The 24,547-nt window shown below is 40.1% G+C and overlaps 1 protein-coding gene across 3 annotated transcripts in view; it reads left to right on the top strand.

Annotated features, from left to right (window-relative positions):
• PIK3C2G (phosphatidylinositol-4-phosphate 3-kinase catalytic subunit type 2 gamma) overlaps positions 1-24,547 on the top strand; it is a 213,307-nt gene that overhangs the window by 175,963 nt on the left and 12,797 nt on the right. For all 3 annotated transcript variants that reach the window (XM_072923803.1, XM_072923804.1, XM_072923805.1), the window contains 2 exons: positions 5,626-5,701; positions 13,444-13,538. In XM_072923803.1, coding sequence (XP_072779904.1) covers positions 5,626-5,701; positions 13,444-13,538 — 171 coding nt within the window. The remainder of the gene's footprint in view (positions 1-5,625; positions 5,702-13,443; positions 13,539-24,547) is intronic.

The following is a 24,547-nucleotide window of genomic DNA, read 5'->3' as shown; positions in this document are numbered from 1 at the left end:
ATTTATTTATATACCTATTCATGACTATCACCATATATTGATTCTGCTTTTAAAGTGAAACCTTTAGGAACTTAAGAATTTTCCAGGCTGGTACAGCCTGGAGGGCTGAACCACGAGGAGAAGAAAGCAATTTTGTTACCTGTGAGAGTCCTGCTGCTTCTTGGTGTATTGGACTTGGAGGGCAAGGGATAACAAGCAGAGGAATGAGCAGATTGTTTCCATCCTAAAATGCTGCTGAATGTAGGAAAGCATCTTGCTAACCTGCAATTCTGGATCTTAACCTTTAAAGTTATTGATACTCCATAAACATTGAATCGTTATTTTTACCTCAGTATGCTTCTCCTGCTGGGAAATGGGAGAAATTTAGAAAATACTGATGTGTTCTGACCCACTTAGAACAAGGAGAGCAGTTGGTGGGTAATTTCCTTTGTATTCCCTTCTCTTTTACTTTTCACTTTGGTATGATTCTTTTAAAAATATCATGGTGCTATCTTGGCTTTAGTCTGAGCTTAAAGCCAAGCTTGGAGGTTTTCTTGATGAAAATAAATTATTTCGTCCCTTTCTGTGCCTATGACAACTTTGCAGTCAAATTTGTCCTTTTTCTCAAAATGTTAAGGAGCCTGGCTGAAACTGTTTAGTGAGTTGTCAGTTCTCAAGCATTATCAAACTCATTCCTATGAAATAGTAAAACTGTGTAGGAATAAATAATTAACTCATAAATTTGTCAAGAAATCTAGGAAGATCAGTTGCCTGTAGAATGGGATTCCTTTTACTTTCTTGCTACAGTCATTTATTTATGCTGAATTGTAAATGTAATTTATTGTAGCTGTAGAGTAGGCTGGAGTACTGTCTGAGATAGGGAGAAGAGCTTTTATTTCATTATAAAATACCCTTGTAACACTTGTAATCTCTGTAAACACATTAGCCTAAATTACTAGGCACCATTTTCTGCTCTGAAGAATTTAGTCCAGTCCACACAGGTTCTACCAATCAAGTAATTATAAATCCTAGAAATGAAGAAAGAATCTAATTACATCCAAATTCCTTCCTCAGCCATGCCTTAAGTGCAAGCTTTTTAGTCCAGACTAAGTTCTGATTATGAAAATTTTATTATAATTGAGAGTAAGTCAGAATGTCACTGACCTTTTCTGCTAAATGGCTGGAATGAAGGAGGAGAGGTGGAAAACAGCTGCCTTCTTATTTGCACTGGAGCTCAAATGGAATTAAACATTTCTTCAAACCCTTCTTTAATGAACAGAAACTTTTTCCTCCTCTATCTCTGAATTTTAGTGCCAGATCCAGTGAATGCAGGAACATCACTTGATGGAAATATTTGCTCTTGGACCAGTTTAAATGCTTAAACGTGCTCATGTCCATCCCTATTCAAGGCATTTTTTTAAGTCTGTGGTTTACCTTAAGCATAAGCCTCACTTAGTTGATTTTATTGAAGAATTGCCTAGAATAGGAGTCTTTTTCTAAATTCAGGCTAGCACTGCTATAAATAACTCCTTCACCAGACTGTGTTCATGAACAAACTGTTTTCATTACATCAATCACTAACATGCAGAAGTTGATGCATCTTCATTGTCAGACTGAGTCAATTAGGACATGATGAAAAACGGGTTTCAACACCTTTTTATTTTTTTTTTTAATTTCACTCTACTTGTGCCAGACCAGTGCCAGTATCTCTGATCACAGCAAAATAATATTTCATTTTGGGCCAGCTGGACCACTGCTTTACTGACTTATCATCTGCATACAATGAAATACTTGAGTTTTTTAGATTTGCAGGGCAAAATTCAACCATCTCCAAAATCTTTGAGTTTTGCTTCATTAAATGGTAAAACCACCAAGTGGTATCACCAATAAGAGGTGCCCAATAAGAAACTGCCCAAAAAGAGGTGAAGCACCAAGAAATATTGAACTGAGAGTTGCTGACATGGAAGAGGACAAAAATATGTGTTCTGAAAGCATAAAGCAAGTCTGTGACAAAAGACAGCTGCTGCCCATTGCTGTATTTTTCTCTGTTTCACTCAACTGCAGTTGAGTGATGGATTGGATGGTGATTGCAGCCCAAATCTCATCACATAAAGTACAGCTGCCCTGGTGGCTCCTCATTTTATGGCTGTATCATAGGAAGGGTTGTGCACTGCCTGGGGACACAAAATCAAGGTAAGCTTGCATTAATTAAGTCTGGTTTTGGCCCCAGTGTCAAACACAGTAGTAAGTGCAGGTGCACATTAGGTTAGTCAGTAAAAAAAAAAATGTATTTTGGAGTTTGAGTCTATAAAGATTTTCTAAGCATCCAAATTAACTGAGGATTTTGGAGGTGAAGATAAACCTTGTGCAGGCAAGTAAGCAAACAGTGATGGTGTTTCAGCTGTGGCTAGGTTCCATAAACAGCTTTATAGTGACTTATAGGCTTAGTAAAAGGACTTTAAAGAGGATGTAAATGGAAATGATTGTAAATTATGTTCACTCATTTTCAAGTACATAGTAAAAACCTGGACCACAGCATTGTTCTAGGGTGACTAATGTTTTACACTGTAAAAGTAATCAATTTGATAAGAGCTTCCCATATTTCATTTCTGTTTTACTCACTGATGCTCCTTGGGATTTGCAGAGATTAAGGGAAAAGCTCTCACATGGCTATATGAGGGTACATAAAGCGGGGGAACAAAGTGCTTTTTGGGTATGTGGGTCCCTTGAACTCCCACCACTCCTGTGTTCTTGTGGCAAGGCATCCAGCAGAGCCAAAATGGGGAGGATTCAAAATCCTTTATCTTGCCCTGTCCTTTCCTGAAGTTATAACAGCTGCACCAAGGTCTGCTTTTTCTGGTTGCTTTCTTTCCCGCTGATTCACCATCCTGTGAAAGTATAATAGGAGCACGGGTGTTCTCTGACCCCAAATCTACTCTAGCACAGCTGAAAAGAAAGCTGGAAGCAGAGAGGAGGCTGTTTTTCTTTCTATTGAAATTAAATCTGGCTTGGAACCTGGCTGTGTTTCACAAACTGCACACTGCTTTTCTGGTTAGTCTCTGATGGAGAGCAGCAGACAAATTCTACCATGCTGCCTTCGTGCAGGGCTGTGCCACCCCCCAAGGCCACTGAAGTATTTTATTTCAGTTGTATCCTAGTGCAAGTAAAGGTGGAGTTTGTGCCTTTTGAGTTAAATGGCTGAAAAAAGGTCTGTGAGTTACAGACAGACCAGTCTGCTCCCATTTGGGATAATGTGCTGAGTGACCTGCAAAAATATCAGAGTCGCCTCTTGAAGATTATTGTTTTATTAGGTAAGAATGGTTAGACAAATGGTAGGAGGACTTCCTAAGTGTGCAATATTTTAGGGAATTTTCATTTGCTGATTTAAAGGTAAGAATTCCAATGGGGGAAAGGGTGCTTTGGTCATCCTCAGTGCCCTCCTTTCTGCCAAGACCCCAAGGTCTCTGAGATTCCCACCTGCAGTCATTTCTAACTGAAAAACTTCTGGGTTAGAAATGGACTCTCTGCACCTTCAAACAGCTCACACATATGTTCAATGCTCTGATAGATCTGTTCTTGTTTAGCAGTGTGCTTGGTTGCAGGTTTAATTCTGTGCTCCAGTCACATTAACTGGGGTTCAGCTGATGGAGGTTTCACTGATTCAGGAATCACCTGAAAGTTCTGTTTTAAATTCTGTATGTTTCCACTCCTGAACTTAAACAAAATGTCCTTTTTTTTTTCAACCTTCTCTCCTTTGGAATGAGATTTTGGAATTATTGCCTGAAACAATCTCTGCACCTCCTATTTACAAACCTCTTGGTTTGTATTACTTGCCTTGCATTTCCATTTATTGCAGAAAGAGTAGGTGGAGAGGAAGCAGAAAGAATGCCATGCTGCTCAGTGTGGAATTTCTTATTTCTCTTTCAAGTCAGTTTGTGTATCTTTATTTCCACCTCCTGCCTACTTCTCTCAAGATCTTTGAAGTCATAGGGCCACTTGAGTTTCTCTGCTTATTTTCATGCTGTCAAACAAAGGCTGGGCTGCCAAAAATATACTCTCAACCCTGGAGATTTCCTACACTTGGGACTTGTGCTGAAAGAGCGAGTGAAGGTCCCCTAGGGAATAACTCTGCTTTCTAAAGCTGCCTGAAGCTGTGGCAGGTGTATAGGCTTCCCCCTCTAAGCTGTCTTCATCAGATGAGAGAATAATTACTCCTGCTCAGTACAGACAGGTGTATTGGCAGTCCACTGCTAATAACTTAAGGATCTGTCACTCAGTTCAAGGAAAACAATTATGTTGGTTTTTCTTTCTTTTTGTCTTTTTTTTTTTCCCTGATTTTTTTTTTTAAAGAAAATATCAGTGTGGGAGGAAAAACTCCAAACAGTAGAGTGAAAAATAAAAGGCAACTGTGAAAATAAATCCAGATTTCTAAATCTTATCTCTCCATTGAACATACACATCTGTTCCTCTGTCTGCTGTAACCACATGTTAACTCCTCACTAGCTGCTTTTGTCACTACCCCGTTCCTTTGCTTTTTTCCTTGCACAAATTATGCTACATCTTGTCAAATTGAAATAACATAAATGCTACATGAAGTACTTCTTGCCGATAAGAGACACATTATTTTCCACTGACTGGAAAAAAACAATGGTGACATTTTAATGCTGGAATCTGAAAAGTCCCTTTTCCTACCCATTCATTACAGTGTCAGTCCATGTAACATCAGTATGAATGTAACAATTCTGACCCTCTTAAAGAATGGCCATTCTGAAATATGGCTTTATGGAAAGCTAATAAAATGCAATTACTGTCCAGCTTTGATTCAGAGTCATGAGTCCATTTAAGAATTCACATTTTTATTACCTTGCAAAATACTGAAATCTGGGGATTTGGTTTATTGTTTTAATTCTCTCCAGCTGGATGTAACTACCTGTTATATATGCTCACTAGAGCAGCACAGGTCAGTGCGTAAAAGTAAAAGTTATAGCAGTACATAAGGTGGATTAGTCTTTTAAACAGGATGGTGAAATATGATCATGCTTTTTGCTCCCTGTGGGTTTCTGGTAGGATTTAACTGTGTATGGAGCTTTTCAGCCTGAGTGTCCATTAAGCTGCTCTGGGAGGGAGGTTTGCACAATATCTGAGCCTCAGGGAGGCACACATGAGGTCAGGTACTTGGGGTCAGTCCCATGCCAAGGGCGAGTTTCCTGCTGACTACACAGCTCAGAGCAGAGATGGTCTCCTGCCTTTGTTTCACAGATGGGCTGCTCTGTCACTTGCATCTGTATTAGCACTTGCAGCTGCTAAAATACAAATCTGGAGCTCCTGGAGATGGAGCACGAGCACAAATCTGTGGCCCCTGCAGCTCGCTGCTGTCTGAAATGTGTTGACAGAAAGGGGCCAGGTAGGCACCAGTGCAGCATCCCTAAGAGTGCTAAAGGACACCATCATCATCCTCCCAGTGCTTGGGCAGAAGTCACTCCCTGGGCTCCTAGCTCATGATGGAAAGGGAGAAGCTCCCTTTTATTGCTAACTCTGATATGTGCACTAAAAATTACCAACAAACTTCTTGGGGGGGTGGGGGGATGATACAAGAAACAGGGTGCAACATATGATATTACCTACAGTGTTTGTATTCTCTTTCAGAATGAGCTTGTACTCAGCTTCTTCCTCAACTGGTCCAAAAATACTTTGGCAGAACATTCATCATCTCTGACCTTAGGTATGTGCATTGCCAATCTTATTTCTTTTCTAAGAAATGATAATCCTTGATAGTTTTATGCAAAGGTAAGTCTGAAGTTTTTAGATGGTTTGGGGTTTTTTAGGATATAAGGATACCAACAAATAATTCCTGATTTCTCAAGTTTTTGAAAATGTGTTGTTGATGTCACCTGTAGATTTCTTTCTTCTTCTAATATTCCTTTCAGCCTTGCTTCATTTCTTTTTGAATAAACATGCTTATATGCAAAGCTAAAGTTCATTTACACAAACTGTGGCAAGTTTCTTGCTTTACAAAACAGAATATTCTAAGATTTTGGAGGAAAGGATGTGAGTCATGACAAAGCACCATGTGTGCTTGCACAAGGGAAGAAAATCAGGGGTGACTTCTAAAGTAATTTTCGCAATGAGTGGAGCAAGTAAATAACAGAACATTATGTTAATGCTTAGGCATACATTATTAATGACTGTGGTAATTCACTTCTAGCTAAATGAGATGCTGCACTGCTCCCTTAGCCTATCTAAATGCTTAACCCATTTTCCTCTTCTGTCCAGCACCTAATTTAATCTAATTTCTGACATTACAGCATTAAGAGCCAAAGCATAAGCCATAAAAAGTAAACTCTGAATGTTTATTGTCTTCCCCTGCCTTAGTTCTGCACTGATAATAATCTTTTGTACTCAGTTTTTGGGCAAAATAAAACCTCATAAAGGAGTCTGCAGCTGCACTCTGCACCACAACAATTCAGCTGGTTGTTATGTGCTCCAAGTGATAGGACTGTTTCCAAGATCATCAGTTTTCCACATTTCAGAAAGGATTGTATCTCTGCATATTTAGTTTGCATGTCCATTAAGTTAATTTAATCCCTCTGCAGACAGAAGTTTCATTATCTCTTGCTGGGACCATTTTTTTTTTTTTTATCCATCAGAACAAAATAAATCCCATTCTGGCTTCTCAGTCTTTGGAAGATTCCCCCTGTGTGGAGTTTATTTGATTAGGGCATGCCATTATCATATTAAACCCATTATGACTATTGAAAATTACTAATGGTTACTCTAACTTTTACAAAGGATCAAGGAGATAATGCTAAGATGTCCTAGGTGCTAGGAACATGTAATCTGGGTCCATGGGCTCCATCCCTCTGTAAGTATCTTTAAGCAAAGATACAGATGTCAGAGTGAGCTGAGACACAAGGCAGTGAAAGCCTCAGAATAATTTTGATATGCCACTAATATTCAGCTGCCAAATTATTACAGAGAATATGGGTGTAAAAGTTTTATGCAAAATCACACACTGAATCGATAAGAAAATTGGGAAATAACTTGCAACATTCCTATAGCAGTGTCCTGAGACAGTGCAGTCTGAAGGATGAGCCACCTATTTTTGTTGTCAGTGGCAGCAAAGTCAAGGAAAAGAATGAAGAAACGGAGGCAAGAATGTGTTTAGTGGGTGTTTGATGAAAGCTGTGTGTCAGGTTACCCAGTCTGTTCCTCACTTTGTAGTTACTGGTGGTGAGGGTCACAACAGGGCTGAGGAAGATGAGTGTGCCTCTGGCCTCCAGCAGTGAGGTTACAGAGGAATTGGATTTTTTTTCCTATTCAAGAACTCTGCCTTTTGAAGTTTGGATGCTTCACTTCTAGGCTTAGGGCAAAACCTTTGATTTACACGGGGGGAAAGCAACAAACAAAACCCAAACCACAAAAGCAAATCTCTTTAGCCTAGAAAATTGATCACTATCATTTGCTGACAAATCAGCAGCAGCACGTGAGGTCCAAACAATGAGTTTAGACTTGGTAAAAACAGGGAACAAGAATCATGGGCTGGGTTGCTCTGGGTGCTGCACCATTTGTGGTGAGCTGTGGAACCTGCCATGCATGTGCTGATTACCCACCTGATAAATCTATTGAAACATATCTATTTCTATTTTTATTTTTATATTTTTTTCTATTCTTCACCTCATCTTCGGAGCCAGGCTGCTGCCATGGCCCAGTGAGCTCACAGAAATCTTTGTTCCATGGCATTCTGCACACTGGTGGCATCCAGAGGACATCTAGCTAAGGCAGGAGGAGGTGTCTGGTCATGCCAAGGTACCAAGTAGCAAAGAAGGAGCTGCTGGGAGGAGCAAAGTGGCCCCAAAGATTCTTGATGGCTGAGGGTGCCCAGAAACACTCTTGATTTGGAGGTGAACTCTGGAGTAATGCCATAGTCAGTCTGGGGAGGAATTAAATTCACTGAGCCTACAGGAAAGAGGTGGTTGCCATGAAGAAAAGGTAGATATTTTTTTCCCCCACAAATTTCATTGCTTTCTGAGGTTATAGGGGTCTTAATATTTGCCTCTTTTGAAAAATAACTCAAGTTTAATATGGGCTGTAGCTTTCCATGGGTCTGGCAGCTTCTCTTTCAAGCAAAAGAAATCATCTCTCTCTTGGTTAGGATCAATATGAAATAAGATTAATGCCCAATAGGATCAAGTTATGAATTTTGATCATACCAGCATCTTTCTCTTACACTGCTATAATTTATAAATGTTGTAGGTAATTGCACTTACTAAAGTAAAATAAAAATTAAAATTTATGAATTTGTACTCTGCTCCCAGCAATAGAGAGATTAGAAATCAGTGTTAAATTTACTTGACATGAATACTGAATCAGTATTCCCAGTGGAGTGAATTCTGAATTATCCTGAACATTGTCAGCATTTCATTATACCAAGCTCACTACAAGGCAGTAAGAGCACATATCAGGAATGATTTCACAAGCAGACTTTTATAAAAGCCCTTTAAAAAAAAGGAAGAAAGAAGAGTCTATCAAACACGTTTTAATATCAAATTTGTTTCTTTTTCTTCTCTTGAGTTTGTATCTCCTGAAAATATTAATCATTCAGATAGTTTTGGTTCTGCTGTGGGCTATAACACTGTACAGCCCAGCTCCAGTTCTGGCATATTTAATTAGTGCTCCATGTGTTTGTGTGAGCCTCTGGCCTTGAGGTGCAGTAGGGCAACAGATTCTGTGTCCTTGTAAAGGGAGATCCAGGCTTTCCAGGAAGATTGTAATATGGCATTCCCCTCCATGTAGAACCACAGTCCTCATGGATAGTCCCTGAGGAGAAAAAGGCTCTCTTGCTCATGTGCCACAGTGTTTTGATCTTCTGAAGCTGCTCACTCTTGATGTAAAGCTTTTGCCACAAGTTGTCTTCCTAGTTTAGTCCCATTCACCCATGAGCACCTCTGGCTGGCTTGGAGGGCTGAGCCCTGAGACATTTGGGGCTTTTAGAGCTGACTGTGTGAAGTCAGAGACTTGGGAGGCTGTAACTAAAGCAGGCAGATGGTTGGCTTGGGGCAGTCAACCCCAGCCCTGGAAAACCAAACAAGTTCCAGTTCTCTTTGATGCCAGATGTCAAAACAGGCTGTCACCAAGAAGAAAGGTCTAAGAAAAATCTGAGGGTGCAGAAAACATAATAATACTGAGCTCCCCAATGGCAGTGCATTGACACTTATTTAATTAGTTTCTTCACATTGCTTTGAAGTCCACACATGAAATGCAGTGTATTAAGTTACAGTTTCCCTCTTGATTTTGTCAGTAGCATCATCCTCGCTGTTTCTGTTCCTCAAACATTGTGCACAGTGTAATGCAGAGCTTGTTTTAAACTGCTGCTAAGGAAAACACTGCACAAATGGTGGGATACAGAGCTGGTAGTTCTCCAGCATGCCAGAAAAGACCATCTAGATAAAATAAGGAGTTGCATGCTGGAGTACTGGGAAGATCATTTCACCTCCACTAGAAATCTGAATGCTAATTGCCTTCATTTCTTCATTTGAAAAGACAAAAGGACCCACAGTTTTCTCATGTTTATGTTCCTCAATAAGAAATTATAAACTGGCAGTGTTTGAGATTTTCTGTACTAGGGCTGGTGGCTGACTTCCACTGGGAACACTGGGCTACACAGGCACAAATTAGGAAGGAGAAAACTCCAAGTGCTCTGGGGTCCCCATTTGGTATTTGACAGCTTTTGCATGGACACCAGAGAGTGAAGAGTCGATCCCTGGGGGGACCTTTTGCTTCAGCTGCAGTCAGTGTAACTTAGTCCTGTACCTGCAGCACTTGGTCCTGGTCTAAAATGGGCTGCAAGCAGAGCAAGACACTTCCCAAAAAAATGCAGGGTTGAGCTCAAGTCCATCTGCCCAAGCTGGCTAGATTGGAAGTAATTATTGTAAAAGTGTATTCTATTATAATTTGAAGCTAAAATCACCTGGACTTCAAAGAGGATGTGATCTAGCACTGAGTGTGGGACCAAAAATATACCAGCTGAGCGTAGCTAACAGTAATCTGGGTTTTACTCTGAAATATAAGCAACAGTGGTCTCTTCATTGTTTATCAGATTTCCCACACTGTTATTTTCATTTCCCTTCCTTTTATTTTTTTCCATTAGAACTCAATTTATCACATAGTAAGAGTAAATATTTTAGTAATAGTTGTGCCCATAGTGTGTATTTTTCAGACTTCCTTTTGCATATTCAATTAGAAATGCATTTTCCCTCCCCTTTTGCTTTATTCTGGGGATTTCTGGGGTTTTTTGGGGTGGTTTGGTTTGGTTTTGGGGTTTTTTTGGGTGTTTTGGGGAGTGGTTTTTTTTTTTTGGTTTTGGGGGTTTTTTGGGGTTTTGTTTGTTTGTTTGTTTGGTTTTTTTGCTAGAAAGTTATTTACCTTTCTTACTTTCAAGGAAAAAATAAAATTCAACTCCCACAGAGAAATTGTTTCATTGCATACATACCACACTGTAAAAATGAATGAAAAACAAAGACATTGGTAGTATTGGTAGGAAAGGGAAGGCACAGTGATCAGCTGGATTCTGATGATGTAATTTAGCCTTTGAAATCTGTTGCTCTTGCTAAACCACTCGTAGTGACTCACTGCAAATCCCAAAATTAACAGAGCCCCACAAGTTACTCGTGCCCTTATTTTAAACACAGCTGCTCTTGTGTTTCACTGTGTGTAATAGTCTAGAATTCTACGTCTCCTCTTGCAAATTCAAGGCAAAAGGACTCACAGCTTAAGGAAAAAAAATGGTGAAGTGGCTTTGCATGAAAAAAAAGAAAAGAGGAATTGAATTTTATGGGCTTCTTCTTAACCTGGAAAAGACTCAGCATTGTCTGGTTCATGGAGTTTTCATCCCTTGTCCCTCCCTGTTCCTATTTTCATAACACAAGAAATGAAATAAGGCACAGTCTTGCCAAGTTATTTGTCAAGGTTCATAAGGGAGAATAACAAATGAAGAACTGCTACTCAGTCTTCTAAGTCTCAGCTTAGTGATTTCTTCCTGAGATTTCAATTTTTCAGGAGTATTTCAGGCCCTTCTCTAGTTAGGATATGATTAAAAATGTATTTTTGTAGTCTCTAAAGGGGAAAAAATGGAGAAAGATTCATATTCTGAAATGCCACCCCAAGCATCATAAACTCAGTAGCGTTGGTAAAATTATATTATGGCAGTTGTATGTACACACTGTATTATTTCTAATTCATTTGAGTTCCCTTCCTTGGGATAAATGGCAATTACAGTGCCTCTCTGGCTGTCAGCAGTACATGACTCCACTGTCATTGTGTCTGCTGAGCAGTTATTTTAGGCTCTGCTCACTCCAGAGCTTACACATTTGGTTTCTTCAGAAAAGTACACGCAACTTGTGTGTAATGCAAACAAGTGGCTTGTCCATTACAGCACCCCCTGAAAACAGGAGAGGCTGATCCAGTTGGACTCCTGGCTCCCATCACCCTGACTGTGAGAGTTTTGGGGCACCTGTGGGGAGGAGAGGGCAGGAGTGAGATGGGGGTGCCCCTGATGCCCTGTGAAGGCTGCCCTAGAGCAGAGGCTGGACAGAGTTACAAAATAAAGCAGGGATTTATCAAAAGGCTTCAATGGGCAGCACCAGAGCCCAGCCAGGGCTACACCCAAGATGAACCAAAATGGTCCCAAAATGCACGAGCGCTCCCGGGGGCTCTCACTGGGATCAGTTCTGCTTCATTTGCCCCTTGGAGTTCATTGTCCCATTCCAGCTTTAGCCCAGACAGTCCCATCCTGCTTGTTTTTCTCTCTCCAGCCCACGTTGTTTGTGCTCTTGGGCCTGAGATTGGATCATTTGTCCTTGGTCCCCAGCTGGAGAAGGAATTGTTTTGTCTCCCTACTCTGTGCAGAGAGCTCACCATCCCCTAATATGAAGCCCAGACCCACACACTAAAGCAGTACAGAATCTGAAAAATATAAAAGCTAAAATCTGAGGCATCACCCAGCTCTCTGCTGAAGCTGAAAGGGACGCAAAGGAACCCTCCTGCTACCCAGGGGATCAGTCCTGGTACTGCCTAAAAGCCTCCTGTGGCAGTGTTGAGTGGTGAGCGATGGCTGTTCTTACATTCCCATCATCCTTTCCCACTGGCTCTGCTCCTCACGAGATGTGTTAGTATTTAGAGAATTAATTACCACTGTATTGTCTTGTTTTGTGTAGTTATGTCACCCTGCAGTGGCTTCAGGGCTGGAGTGTCAGTGGCAGATCCCAAGGGGCAGGAAGGAGAGCAGGATTTCTCTGTTTGAGGTCTCCAGCTCAGCTGCTGCTCTAAAGGGGAGGTGGGAGAGCAGAGCCCAGCTCATGAGACATCCTCATTGTGTTGTAAGCTTAGCAGGATTGAGTTCTTACTTTTTCAGGTAAATTAGTGGTTGTAATACAGCTTTGGTTTAATTAAATGTAGCCCTATTTGCCTGAGTAAAACCAGGCAACTTCACACAGGCAGTGTCTGGGCTGTCCTGGGCGACCAGGTGGTGCAAAATGGCTCAAGCCCAGCTCCTCAACCCCTGCTCAGGTAAAACACTGCAAAAATAAGGAGTTCAGACAGATATTGAGGAGAGGTTGTGTTCACCATTACCTGATTTGCAGTGGTAAAAGGCATCTTTGCTCTGCTGTGCTTCCCTGCTTGCCTCTGCAGGGCAGGTAAACCACATTACTTGCCCAGCTTCAAGGACACACCTTTTTGGCAGTGAAGACAGCTGGCTCAGTGCCTGCAGCAGAAAGCTGGAACAGGATTTGCTTAGTCATTTCTTCCATATTATGAGTCTGATTCTTCTTGCTTGGAAAATGAAAAATGGCTTTTTTTTTTTTTTTTTCCAGCGGAAATTATATCAAACTTCTAAAGTGCATCTTAGTAGAAAAATCTATGAAAGCCATGTGTTGCATGAAACCAGCCTGGAACACATAAAGTACAGAATGAGGAAGGGAGAATTTATATATAATGTTGCTTCTCTAACTTGCTTTGGAACTGATCAAGACACTTGCTCTTTTTTCCCTTATTTCTTTTTTTTTTTAATTTTCTCTTGGGATCTGGGAAAGAAACTACAGTGTCTTTAACTAGACAGATCTGCAACAATAGTGAGTAGTGTCATCAGTGACTGCCAAAAAAACCTACCCCAATTATTTGTCACTCAAGCATCAATTTTCCACTGAATTTCAGATGGATGGCAATTAGTAAACAGAAAATCTCACTGGCAGTTAACAAACAGGAAAGAAAATGAGCACTGCATGTCAGACCACTTTCTTCCACCACACTCCTTATCCGTGTTTTCTAATTTTACCCCTGATTTGAGCACGCAGCAAGTTTTTATTTGTTAGCTAATGTGTACTTCAATATTTTACTGTCTTTATAGAATCAGCTGTTCTTCCTCTAAGCTGTTAACTAAAAAAAATCAAGCTGTCTGGCCTTTTTTAGGTCCTCAGTCAGCTGGTCACAAGCCTGGAGTACAACTGGTCATATCCTACGAGAACACCCGCCTGACAATAATGCTGAAACACATGAGGAACCTCGTGAGTATTTTTATCAGAATGTGTCCCTCCTAAGTCCTCACATTTGCAGAGCACTGTGAAAACATTAATCTTCAAACAGCCTTTCTGGGATAACTAATTTCAGCTCAAAGTAATGATAGTGCTGTTCTGTCATGATTTCACAATTGGTTTTTCCCTTTGAGCTCACTCAATATGGTTCCAGGTGTGAGGCAGATAGAGGAACTGGGTTTCCTTAATGGCTGGTAATGGCCTCTTCCAAGAAAACCAATTTTGATTCTGTTTTGGCCCTCTCAGCTGACACATTTTGATAACAGTCAGACAGAAGGCATGGTGCAGCAGCATGACTTTTTGCAGCATGTCAGCCTGGCACTGTGGATTGATTATCCAGACATTTCTTTCCAGTCCAGCCCAGCTGTCTATGGAGAGGGAGGAGCTCAGCAGAGGGAGCAGCGCTGTGTTTTAAGGAGCAGTGGCGTTTGGAGGCATGATGCTCAGCTTTGTAACGCTGTCAGGAGGCTGGGAGGTAAATGTTGAGAGCTCCTGGAGCCAGGCTATGACAGGGGAAGCTGGCAGTGCTCCTGCAGCACGAGGCAGGTGGAATTGCTTGCTGAGAATTGGTGGTTTCAGAGATGGAGCTGGGGCTGTGTGTGAAGTGGGATCTCTCACTGGAGGAGCATGTGGGCTGCTCCATAATGAATTCCCTGCCTAGATGTGCCCTTGAATTCCCATGGCTCATGTCTCAAGCAATGGCTGTGGCAAGAGAGCCTTTATTTGTCTAGCTAGGGGATTAGAGCATCTATTAGCTATTGTGGGTTCTCAGTGCACACTCTGTGGCACCTCCACCCCAAACTGGATTGCAATCCCTTTTCCTAAATGGGGCCCAACTGAGGGGCTTGTGTGAGCACCAGCCAGTAGCAAAATGAGGCTGATGGTTTAATTAGTGGTATGAGGCACATGAGGCTTACACAGCTCTGACTGTTCTCTGCTGGCCACTCTGGCTTCTCATTTGCAATTCAAGGATCTCCATTCTGGTCTATAACATTCAATACATCTCTGTCCTGAGACTTGTTTTCTATGTCCTGTGTGCCACTTTGACAGGTGAGATCAGCCTCTGCTGACAGGTCCAATTTATACAAACTTTACCTTCAGGATGTAGCAGAAGACCCTCTTTATTTTTTCTGTTGAGCTTTTTTTAATCTAAATGACTTCTGATAAAGTTCTAATTGGTAGGAGGGGTATATTTAAGTGATTGCCATGCTGATGATATCCTTGAGACTTCTACCAGGTGATGTGGAAATGCACACAAATGATTTGCAGGTGTTGGAATTAATCTTCCTTTCTCCTTGTTTCCATCATTGTAAGTGTGTAGGCTCCTAACTGTGTTCTGAGGAAGTTCCAGCCATTTAATTAAATGATAGTAAATTACAGCATAGATAGCTCTGCAGTGCAAACATAAAACCCAGGGCTCAGTTCACTTCATTATGGAAAGGGACAGTACAACTTGACGTTACAGTGTTGCTTTTGAAATAGGTAATTTAAATCAGGTAATTTGAATCAAATCTATTTTATTTGGTTTGGAGAGAAGTGGTGGGAGCCTGTTCAGCAAGGCTAACAATGATTCACGACTCTAAAATAAGGTCATTGTTGTGGCAGCCCAACTTAGGCAATCATGGTTTGAAATCCTGGGCTTCCAATTCCTTCCTTCCACCTGGCCATCCATCCCTCGTCATCTGATCTGAAATATGAAACAGTGCTTCAGGGTACTGTGATCCTGGACTGCCTTCAGACCAGTAACCTATAATAGGAAGGTTCTTTATCCCATTATTGATCTTCTCAGCTTCCCAGCCATATAAATCAATCTTTCAAATGTGCTCTCTTTTCTTTTTCTTTCCTTTCCTCTTCTTTTTTTTTTTTTTTTTTTTTTTTGGTTGAGCTGAACAGGGATTTTAAAAGTATGCCAAGATCATATATTATTCAAGACATGTTAAAGCTATTTCAGGTATAGTCAGTCTTTTGCAGAGTCTCACTAATTATATTTTAGTGGTTCATCTGTGCACAGATTACTTTGCTATCTTGTTTTATTTCATAATTTATAGTAAATAATTTTTGTTCTGCTCTTCCCTATTTAATTTATCTCTATAAAGAGATTTTATGATGTGTTCAGTTGCAAAAATAATTGTAGTGGGCCAAATTAATCCCAAATGGAGCTTCACAGATGACAGGAATTGTGATCGAGACTTTTGATCCCTGTAAATAAATTTGATTTAGTTTTTGTGCGAGTTTACTTCTAAGAGTTTTAATAGGAGACCTAGATCCTGCTGTGCAAATCCTATATTGATATACAATGCACAAGAGACTCCCTAAGGAGCTGCTGTTTTTTATAGCCACTCTCAGGTGTCACACAGGTTCTTTAAACCAGGAAGGCAGAAGACTGCAGTGCTATAACTTAGCAGGAATTTCTCCTGAAGGAAATTTGCCCTTTCACATGGCGTGTCTTAGAGAAAAAATGCAGCAACAGTGGAGAGAGCCCTGTTGTGGTGCAGACCTGGTCAATGTGGGTGCGTGCATGGGCCCCTGGCATCTGATGCATCCACACATGCCAGATTTGCTGCAGATGCACAACTCTCCTCCCTGGATCAGCTTCAGAGTGTCCTCTCCCTCCCCGTTGCAACATTTCAGTCATGTGTAAAAAAAGCCAGCCCTGCTTGAAGAAAACTCTATTCAAAATTTCTGCAGAGACAAACAGCAGAGAGCAGCCTTATGGATTTTGTGTCTGGAAAGGATCATTAATCTAATCTAACCTTCTGCAAAGAAAGAGCTGTGTTTTTTCACTAAGGAAAAACTTGCAGCCAAGGAAACTGTTTGAACACAGAGATGTTAAGACTGGCTGGTAATGTTTGCCTACAGTTTAAGGCTGTGGGTGCACAATGAAGACAAGTTCTGTTAAACAGATATTCATAAGATACTAAAAATGTTTCAGTCTCAATATTTGCCTCAGCAATTCCGTTTCACTTGAATCCTGAGATTCTGTAAGTCAGGTGGCTCACTGCTTCTACTTAGGATTTGAATGGCATCACCATGATTGCTGAAGAAAATAACTTTAAATTCAATTTTTAAATATACAGCAGCCATGATGCCAACAAAATGCAATTTTCCAAATACGTATATTACATAACTTGAAGTCAGGTTATTGGAGCATTGCTGCTCTCGAGTGCAGATGGTGCCACACTGGGCACTTTCTGGACTCCAGGCAATTTTGCCTTAATAAAGTGAGGCTGGGCTAGAAGGAAACATTTGTGTAGGGGTGAAAACCCTGGAGGCCGGGAGGGTTTGCCTCTGGAGTGTTGGAGGATGTGGCAGGTGGAGGGGTGAGACAGGGCAGGCTTATTCTATAAAGACAATAGCACAGTACCTGGCAAAGTGCATTAAGTGGTCTCAGGAGGGATATAAAGGAGCCTCAGGGGAGGTTTGCTTTGGCCTCTGAAAGGATTTGTTACCTTAGAACGAGAATAGTGCAATTGTGGCAGCACAATACCCAGACAAACAGCAGCAGGCACAAACAGGAGCACAGGGTAATGCTGCTCTACCTTAAAAATGTAGGCTTGTGCAGATGTGGGGATGGATTTCTTGAAATGCAGGTCGATTTTGAACTTGTAATATTCCAGTGCAGTCCTGTTTTACCTTCATTTACCAACACAGAGAATGGGAGATACCCAGAGCCCCCCAGGTCTCACACAGGGCTGACTTTATCTGGTTTAGCTCCACACAGCCAGAAACAGCCAGGCTACCTACTGGTGGGCTTGCTCACTCAAAAAAAAAAAACCCAGAGGCAGTAGGAATAGCCACTGCTGACACCCAGAAAAGGGTTTCTAACATATTTCTTTGCTGGCTTCACGGGGAAGCAAAGGGAGCAGTGGTTCAGCACTGGCTCAGGAGGAAGCCTGCTTTTGCCACTGATTTTATTGCCATGACTTCAGGCATGCCCTGTTTTCCTAGATAAGAGGCTAAACTTTCAATCCTCACTGCTAAACATTTTTTGCCCATTACTTCTCATGGACAGAGTAACTATTCAGGGGTAGAGGGGAGGAGAAACAAAGCCAAGTTATCCTGAACTTCACGCCAGCAAATGTAAAATGTTACTAGAATTCAGGAAAGCATGCGTGGGCGATGAATTCAGAACCAATTTTACAGGGGGAAAATTTTCTGGAAGAAAAATAAACTCCTACAGTTCTTTGCAAAAGTACTTCCAGCTTTCCTTTTATAAAAGCTCTGAAACTGTCATGTACCACTCCTGGTGATTAATGATTCTGGGATAGCTGATATGTGGGTGACGAATTAGTAATCAGCTTTAGGCCTTACACAGGCATCCAGCCTCTTTCCATTTCGTGTCCAAATTGCTTCCAAAAATGTTTGTGAGATGCAATGGTTTAAATGTTTTGGGCAAAAAGATGGGAGCCACTTTTTTGAGTTCTGGACGCTGAGAATTTTAGACTGTCTGTGGTGACAGACTCTGACTCTCAGGAGAGCACTGCATTGGATCTGAGGCCATGGAGAAGGCTCCCAAAATTGATTGCTAGCACTGGGACTGGGGGTGTGTATGTGGTTAGAAGTGTGTAATATCACAGGGTGGAAAACTTAGAGTTTGGGGTTTTAGAATATAGTAATATAGATGAAGCAAGATGGAGGTTTTAGGGCAGGCTGGTCCTTCTTCTTCACTTTCTTCTTCACCTTCTTCCCCATGGGTTTGGGTGGTATTGTGTAATCAGACAGAAAAGTTCACAGTGTGAGCTTTGAGTGATCAGTTATTGGGTTAAAAGTGAAAATAATTTAGGTGCCTTTTCTTAATTGGATAGTTTAGCCTTAAAAGACCTTGTGACAAGAGATAGTTGGCCATTTTGTGCCTTAATGAAAGACTTCAGAACTCACAGCTGTGAGGCTGTAATATTGATAAGAAACAATAAACACCTGAGTCTGAACATGAACCTCAATCCCAACCTCAACAGAGGTAGAAAAAGAAGCTGAAAACCAGCAGCCAATCTTTCCCAGATCCAAAGGGATGAAGTAAAGCCTGCAGCACAGGATTATAGGGATGTTCCCACCTACAATACAGGTAGATGCTCTGCTGCCTTGCTGGGTTTTCTCTCAGCTTGAGCTGAGGAAGGGTTGGGGTTCTTTGTTCAGTCTTCGTTGGTTCCCATCATTCCTCCCATGGGCTCACTAACTTTTACACTTTATGACTATCATTATATAGATTTAAATGGAAAATACATACTACCTGCCAACAACTCAGTGCCTGGCAGTGAAATAAAAAGCCACATTATCCTTTCTGAATATTATGAATGTGTACTGCTTTTCTCACTGCAGCCAACAGGTATTGGAATGGAGGTGCACAGGTAGGCAAGGAAGGGGTAGAAAACAAGTAGAAAAAAAAAAATCACTTTGATCTGAACAAAGTTATCCAGAGAGTATCAGTGACAGAATTAAAATCAGCAGCTTGGCTGATGGAGGGAGGTAACATTCAGATGAAGTTCCCCTTAGTCTGGCACAGGAAAACAAAATAAAAAGCCATGGGAAGAAAGCTCTTGTACTAACTCTAGCTTATAAAGAATTTGGATTTAATTTTATATTCATAGAGAATTCTTTTAAAGTGAAAGGAAATTAGTACAGATAAGCTATGTTCTTCTTGAGACTGAAAATTAGCTGAACACCTCTAAACAAAGGGTACTACAACTCAGCAGTAGTTTAAATTGGAAAGAGATGAGGTCTGTTCTTGTGGCATAGGGATTACTGTTGGATTCAAACATATTTGTTTTGAAAGGTGTTTGACAAATATGTTGTACAGGAAGTTCTGTTATTATTTCTTGTTAAACCCTTTAATCTGTCACAGTACTGCCTCAGCTCTAAATTCTAACTGCTCATTTTAAAATAAGTAATTCCCTACATAGTTGATATGTGTTGAATAAGGAAAAAGAAACCAAAATAACAGTGAGTTCTGTTTAATAATATGAGTGATCTGGGAGATGAAGGTGAACAGAAATTAGATTTGCCACTGGTTGCAAATGAAGAAAACATTAAAAATAATAGTGCAGGCAGAGCAAGATCAAGAGAGTAAAAGTAATTTCCAGAACCCTACAACAAATGAAAAATATTTCCTCGGGGAGGGAGAGATCTATATCCCACAGTAATGTGAAGATAAAACAAGCCCATGGTGAGACATGAGGTTGCTACAAGAGATGCCAATGAGAAAGGACAGATCCTGGTGTCGTGGGGCAGAAATGAAGCAGTTCATCTTTATAAGGCTTTGATAGCAAACTATTTCTCTCAGGATGTTTTTTTTAACTAGAATACAAGTTCAAAGAACAGTTCTCAGTAGGGTTCCTGGGGAATGATTGATTCTTCAGAGTGATTTATTGTTACTAAAACTTAGTTAAGAACAGGCTAACAAGGACACGAGTCAATTGTGCAAATGTTTAAGGGAGAAGACAGGAAGGTTCAAGAAGAATTATTAAGAACATTGAGCAAAAGCATAAGTAGAAGTAATGAGAGCTAATTAAGGAGCAGAAATTGCAAGCCTCATATAATGAAATGCTTTCTTACACAGGAAGATGGCATGCTGCAGAATAATTGAAAGAAAAGTGCAGGAAGATTGTACAGTTGGAGAAATTAAAGATAGGCATATACAGACTTTTGTAACTAATTAAGAAATTGAGAAGAAAAATACTGCAGAATGAAAACACAGATCACAATCTCACTGTTTCTCTACACATTTTTATATCCAGTTACTGTCTGGGCCCAGGCAAGGAGAGAAAAAAATTTGTATGTGGCAAAAAGAAACAGAACAACAGCCTTTGCTTGTGTTTCTTTTCTTAAAGGCTAATTTCATTTCATGCACTCTAACAGGCAGCAATGCTCTTAACCCTGACTGATTTCAAAAGCAAAGTGAAATGGGGATTTGTCTAAAGTATTTGTTCTCCTTTGTACTTTATTCAAAAGAAGAAGTTCTGGGATCTAAGTTTCTAAGGGTCAAAACAAGATTATTCTTATCTCAGCCAGTGTCATAGACTCTGTGACTAAATATTCATCTGAAAATTAAATGTTCCAAGCGCAGCAATAATACAAGGTTGAAAGCAATGGAATTTATTTTCTTTATGGGCTTGGTGGTAATTCTGAGATAAAAGCTTCAGAGACTGGTTCATGAAATCTACTCTCTGCATTCTACACCCTGCACCAGCATTGCTTATCCACGGGATAATATAGTTTTAAAACATGCCTGACCCTTGATTTCTCTCATCTACGGGGAAAAAAAAAAAAAAAGGAAAAGGCACAAAGAAACCCCAAAAGAAAACAATCAAACAAACAAAAAAAACCCGCAGTGGAGTTAATTGTCTTAAAATAGTAATGCAGCATGTAGTTCAGAAAGCTAGAACGTGTTACCTTTTCTTTCAGAAAAAAAAAAAAAAAACAACTTCTGTGTGATTCCGGCTCAGATCTTCTACTGAGAGCTGTATATTTATTCCATACATTCCCACTTCTGCTTTATATTATTTTTTCAGCCTTGGTAACTTTTTATGCCCACATGGTGCTACATGGAGCACACAGTAATGGAGTCCCAAGCATCATTGAGGGGTCAGAAGTTTGGCAGACTCAGGAGCTGGAGTTAAGCTCTGAGTGAGTTGGGTACAGCCACAACCCATTCTGTGATGCCTTTTTCTTTGTTGCTTGCTCAGAAACAGTCATAAACATGCAAAGTTCTGTCATTTCTTGCTGGAGTGAAATTCTGGTCCTCCTTGCCTGCTGCCAAGGGTCTCTAAAAGGCAGGCTCATGTTTTAGATGATAGCTACATTTAGATGATATCCTTCTGGATCATCAGGACAATAAATTATTGTTTTTAAATAGGGCATCAGAGATAAATCTCAGTACATTTCTTCAACTTTCTGGTTTCAGAGCTCTATAGAAATAAAGGCTTGGGAGAAAAAGGATACCTTCTGCGTATCCTCACTTTTTTTTTACTTACTTAAGTAGAGATAAATGGGCTTTGCTCTTAAATGACTGAAGCAGATCAGAAATATTTTTCATAATTCTTGGAAATTCTTGAGTCTTTTGGGATCCACTAAGTTTTCCGGAATTTTCTCCTTAAATTAAAAAAATAGCAATTTTTTTTTTTAAAGATTTAACAAATAATTCTTGTTCATTTTGAAAGTCCCACTGTCTCTGTGCCTTGGGATCAGTTTGAAACTGAGGTGCTTACCTCTGTGATGTGCTGGAATCACATTTCCATCTCATTGTGATGGATCAGCTGCCTGATCGGGCTGTTTTGAATACCATGAATTATCTTGCCTGACCTCCAGTGATCATTCCAGAATGAACCATTTTCCCTCTAATTTCAGCTCCATACACACCTTTTGTCACTGGTGGTGACACGAGCAGCAGGATCTGTCTCAGCTGGGGCCAGGCACCAAAGTGGGGACAATTTAACCAAGCCAAACCAGATGTCCACAATGTGACAGGATTAATCCCTTGTTGGTGTCCCTCCTTGACAGGGTTATTTTTTTTCCCATTTGACAGCCAGGACACCTTGGATAGGGTTGGTTGTTGGTTCACTCTTTAGAAATGTTGTGTCTCAGGACAGCTCTAACCTTATTTTTCCAGCACAGTTGTCCCACTCAGGAATGCTGCATAACCAGCTGTTACAGCCAGGCTGCTCCAGTCCTGGCCCCTCTGCTACAGGCAGGTTGATGAGGATGCTGAAGGTATTGGACATAAGCTATATTTGGATATTCACATCAATAATGTGGATAGAGCATCTTTGCATTTTTAGCATGGTAAAATGACAAAGCCATCTGGAGGCTCACTCCACGGACACTGCCAGTTTTCCAAAAGGTAAAAAAGGCCTGCTCAAAAAATAAATAAAATGCTTTCCAGAATTTCCCTGACAGCAAAATGTTTTTATTGCCCTGCATTAACTTGAGATAAATTCAATTTCTTCCTTGCTTGCCTTGCTGCTGACCTCCACAGCAGTGATCTCTGTCAGTGTGTCTTCTGTCTTTATGTACATACCCAAAAAAACTGGGATCAGAAAATGTAACAAAAAATTAAACTGCTCTTAAAAGAAGCAGTTAAATATTTTCAAATTTTAGGTGAAAAAGGTGTTTGTTTGTGGGGAAAAAAATCCCCATATTTGTGCAATCACTTTTGACCAGTTGCCTTCCTGTTTTGACTTGCCAATAGCAAACAGTTCAGGGTGCACCGTAGTGGCAGAGTGGATTATCTTCTACTCTAATTATTATTTAATTACTGCAAATGGGATTTTATTTTTAATTTCCTTTGAAGCAATTGAGATATTTTGTGAGAGGGAAATGAAAAGCTCAGCAGCAGGGTAGAATAGAGGTGTTCATGCTTTGGGATATGCAGAGCACAAAGGAAGAACAAGGAAGGGTCTTGGATACCACATTAGGGTTTGGGAAGCTGTTGGAGTTCTGGAGGCTGAGAATTTTAGACTTTCTGTGCATACAGACTCTGACTCCCAAGAGAGCACTGCATTTGACCTGAGGCCATGAAAAAAAGCTTCCAAAATTAATTAATAGAACTGAAATTACGAGTGTGTAGTTGATTAGAAGTATATCATATCACAAACTAGACAACTTAGAGTTTGGGGTTTTAGAAAATAGTAATCTATATGAAGCAAGATAAAAGTTTTAAAACAGAGCCTGGTCCTTCTTTACCTTCTTCCTTCTTGTCCATAAGTTTAAGCAATATCTTGTAATTAGGCAGAAAAGTCAGCGCTGCAGACTTTGAGTAGTTAGTTATTAAATTAAAAGTGAAAATAATTTAAGTATCATTTCTTAATTAGATAGTTTAACCTTAAAAGGCCTTGTAACAAAAAATAGTTAATCATTTTGTGCCTTATTAGTGCAATACTACAGGTGGCCACAACACAACCACCCATTCACACAGCAATCCCCTTTTTCCTGAGATTTATATATCATTAATCTGCTTTTGAAGGAACCTCTTACTTTGTAATACTAATTTCTCAGCTATTTAAGCTTAGAAGGAGCCCAGAGGATGTTCTCTTTTTCCTAAGGCAGAGGCTGTGTTTGCTAATTAAAATGCAGATTTGAAAGACAGGGTTTAGCCTTCCTCTGCTGAGAGGAAGTGGGAAACAGCAGCAATGATGGCTCTTCCACATTCCTCACTGGTTTTAATTTAGTATAGAGGCAGCCAGTAATTTACAAAGGTTACTGCAGTGCAAGGATGATTTCTTCCATGGATTTGTTTCCTAATCCTCCTTTATTGGATAATAATCAAATCCACCTAATGTCTACACATAATATATAGACATTTTGTCTTGTTGAAATTTTTTTCCTAATCACTTGCTATAATGGTTTGCTTTCAAAAGATGTATGGATATCTCAATATTAACAATTAAGGAATATTCTGTGGTCCTTTCTTCACCCTGTAAATAAATTTTCACAGCAGTCTATGTAAGAGAAGAACATAAGGATGGTAAAGGATAGGAAGTCTAAAAGAACTACAGGACAAAGTGAATAATTTTTATTTGAAGGCAGTAGCTGAAATGGGAGTCTTTCTAATGCCTGGATACCTTCTTATTTTTTTTTTTTTTCCATTGGAGAAAAGGAAGAGAGAAACCGAGATTTAAAAATGTCAAGGAAATTATTTTTTGGGAATAAAAGTAGTTATTTATAGAGGAGGAAAGATGTCATTAGTTAATACAAGTTAGTTGATCATTAGTTTTTACTGTCAGGATTGTTGAAGATGAAAAATGGGAAAAAGAGAACAGCAGCTGGAACTATCAAATGTTCAGGAGACATCAATCTGTTCCTCTCTAGGACAAAAGGGGATCTCCATATCTAACACTAACAGAAACTGATGTCATGGTTAAATTTGAGGCAAAAGCCACCTAAAAGGAAAATTTATGTCACTTAGGAAGATGTGAGTTTTAAAAAGTTTTACAATAAATGATCTTTAGAATGAGTATTTTAAAAATCATATGAGAATGGCTTAATATTCA

Source organism: Taeniopygia guttata, chromosome 1A (assembly GCF_048771995.1).
Source record: "Taeniopygia guttata chromosome 1A, bTaeGut7.mat, whole genome shotgun sequence".
In the NCBI taxonomy this organism is placed as follows: Eukaryota; Metazoa; Chordata; class Aves; order Passeriformes; family Estrildidae; genus Taeniopygia; species Taeniopygia guttata.
The sequence above is the reverse complement of the archived record's forward strand: the minus strand, read 5'-3'. Positions and strand labels throughout refer to the sequence as shown.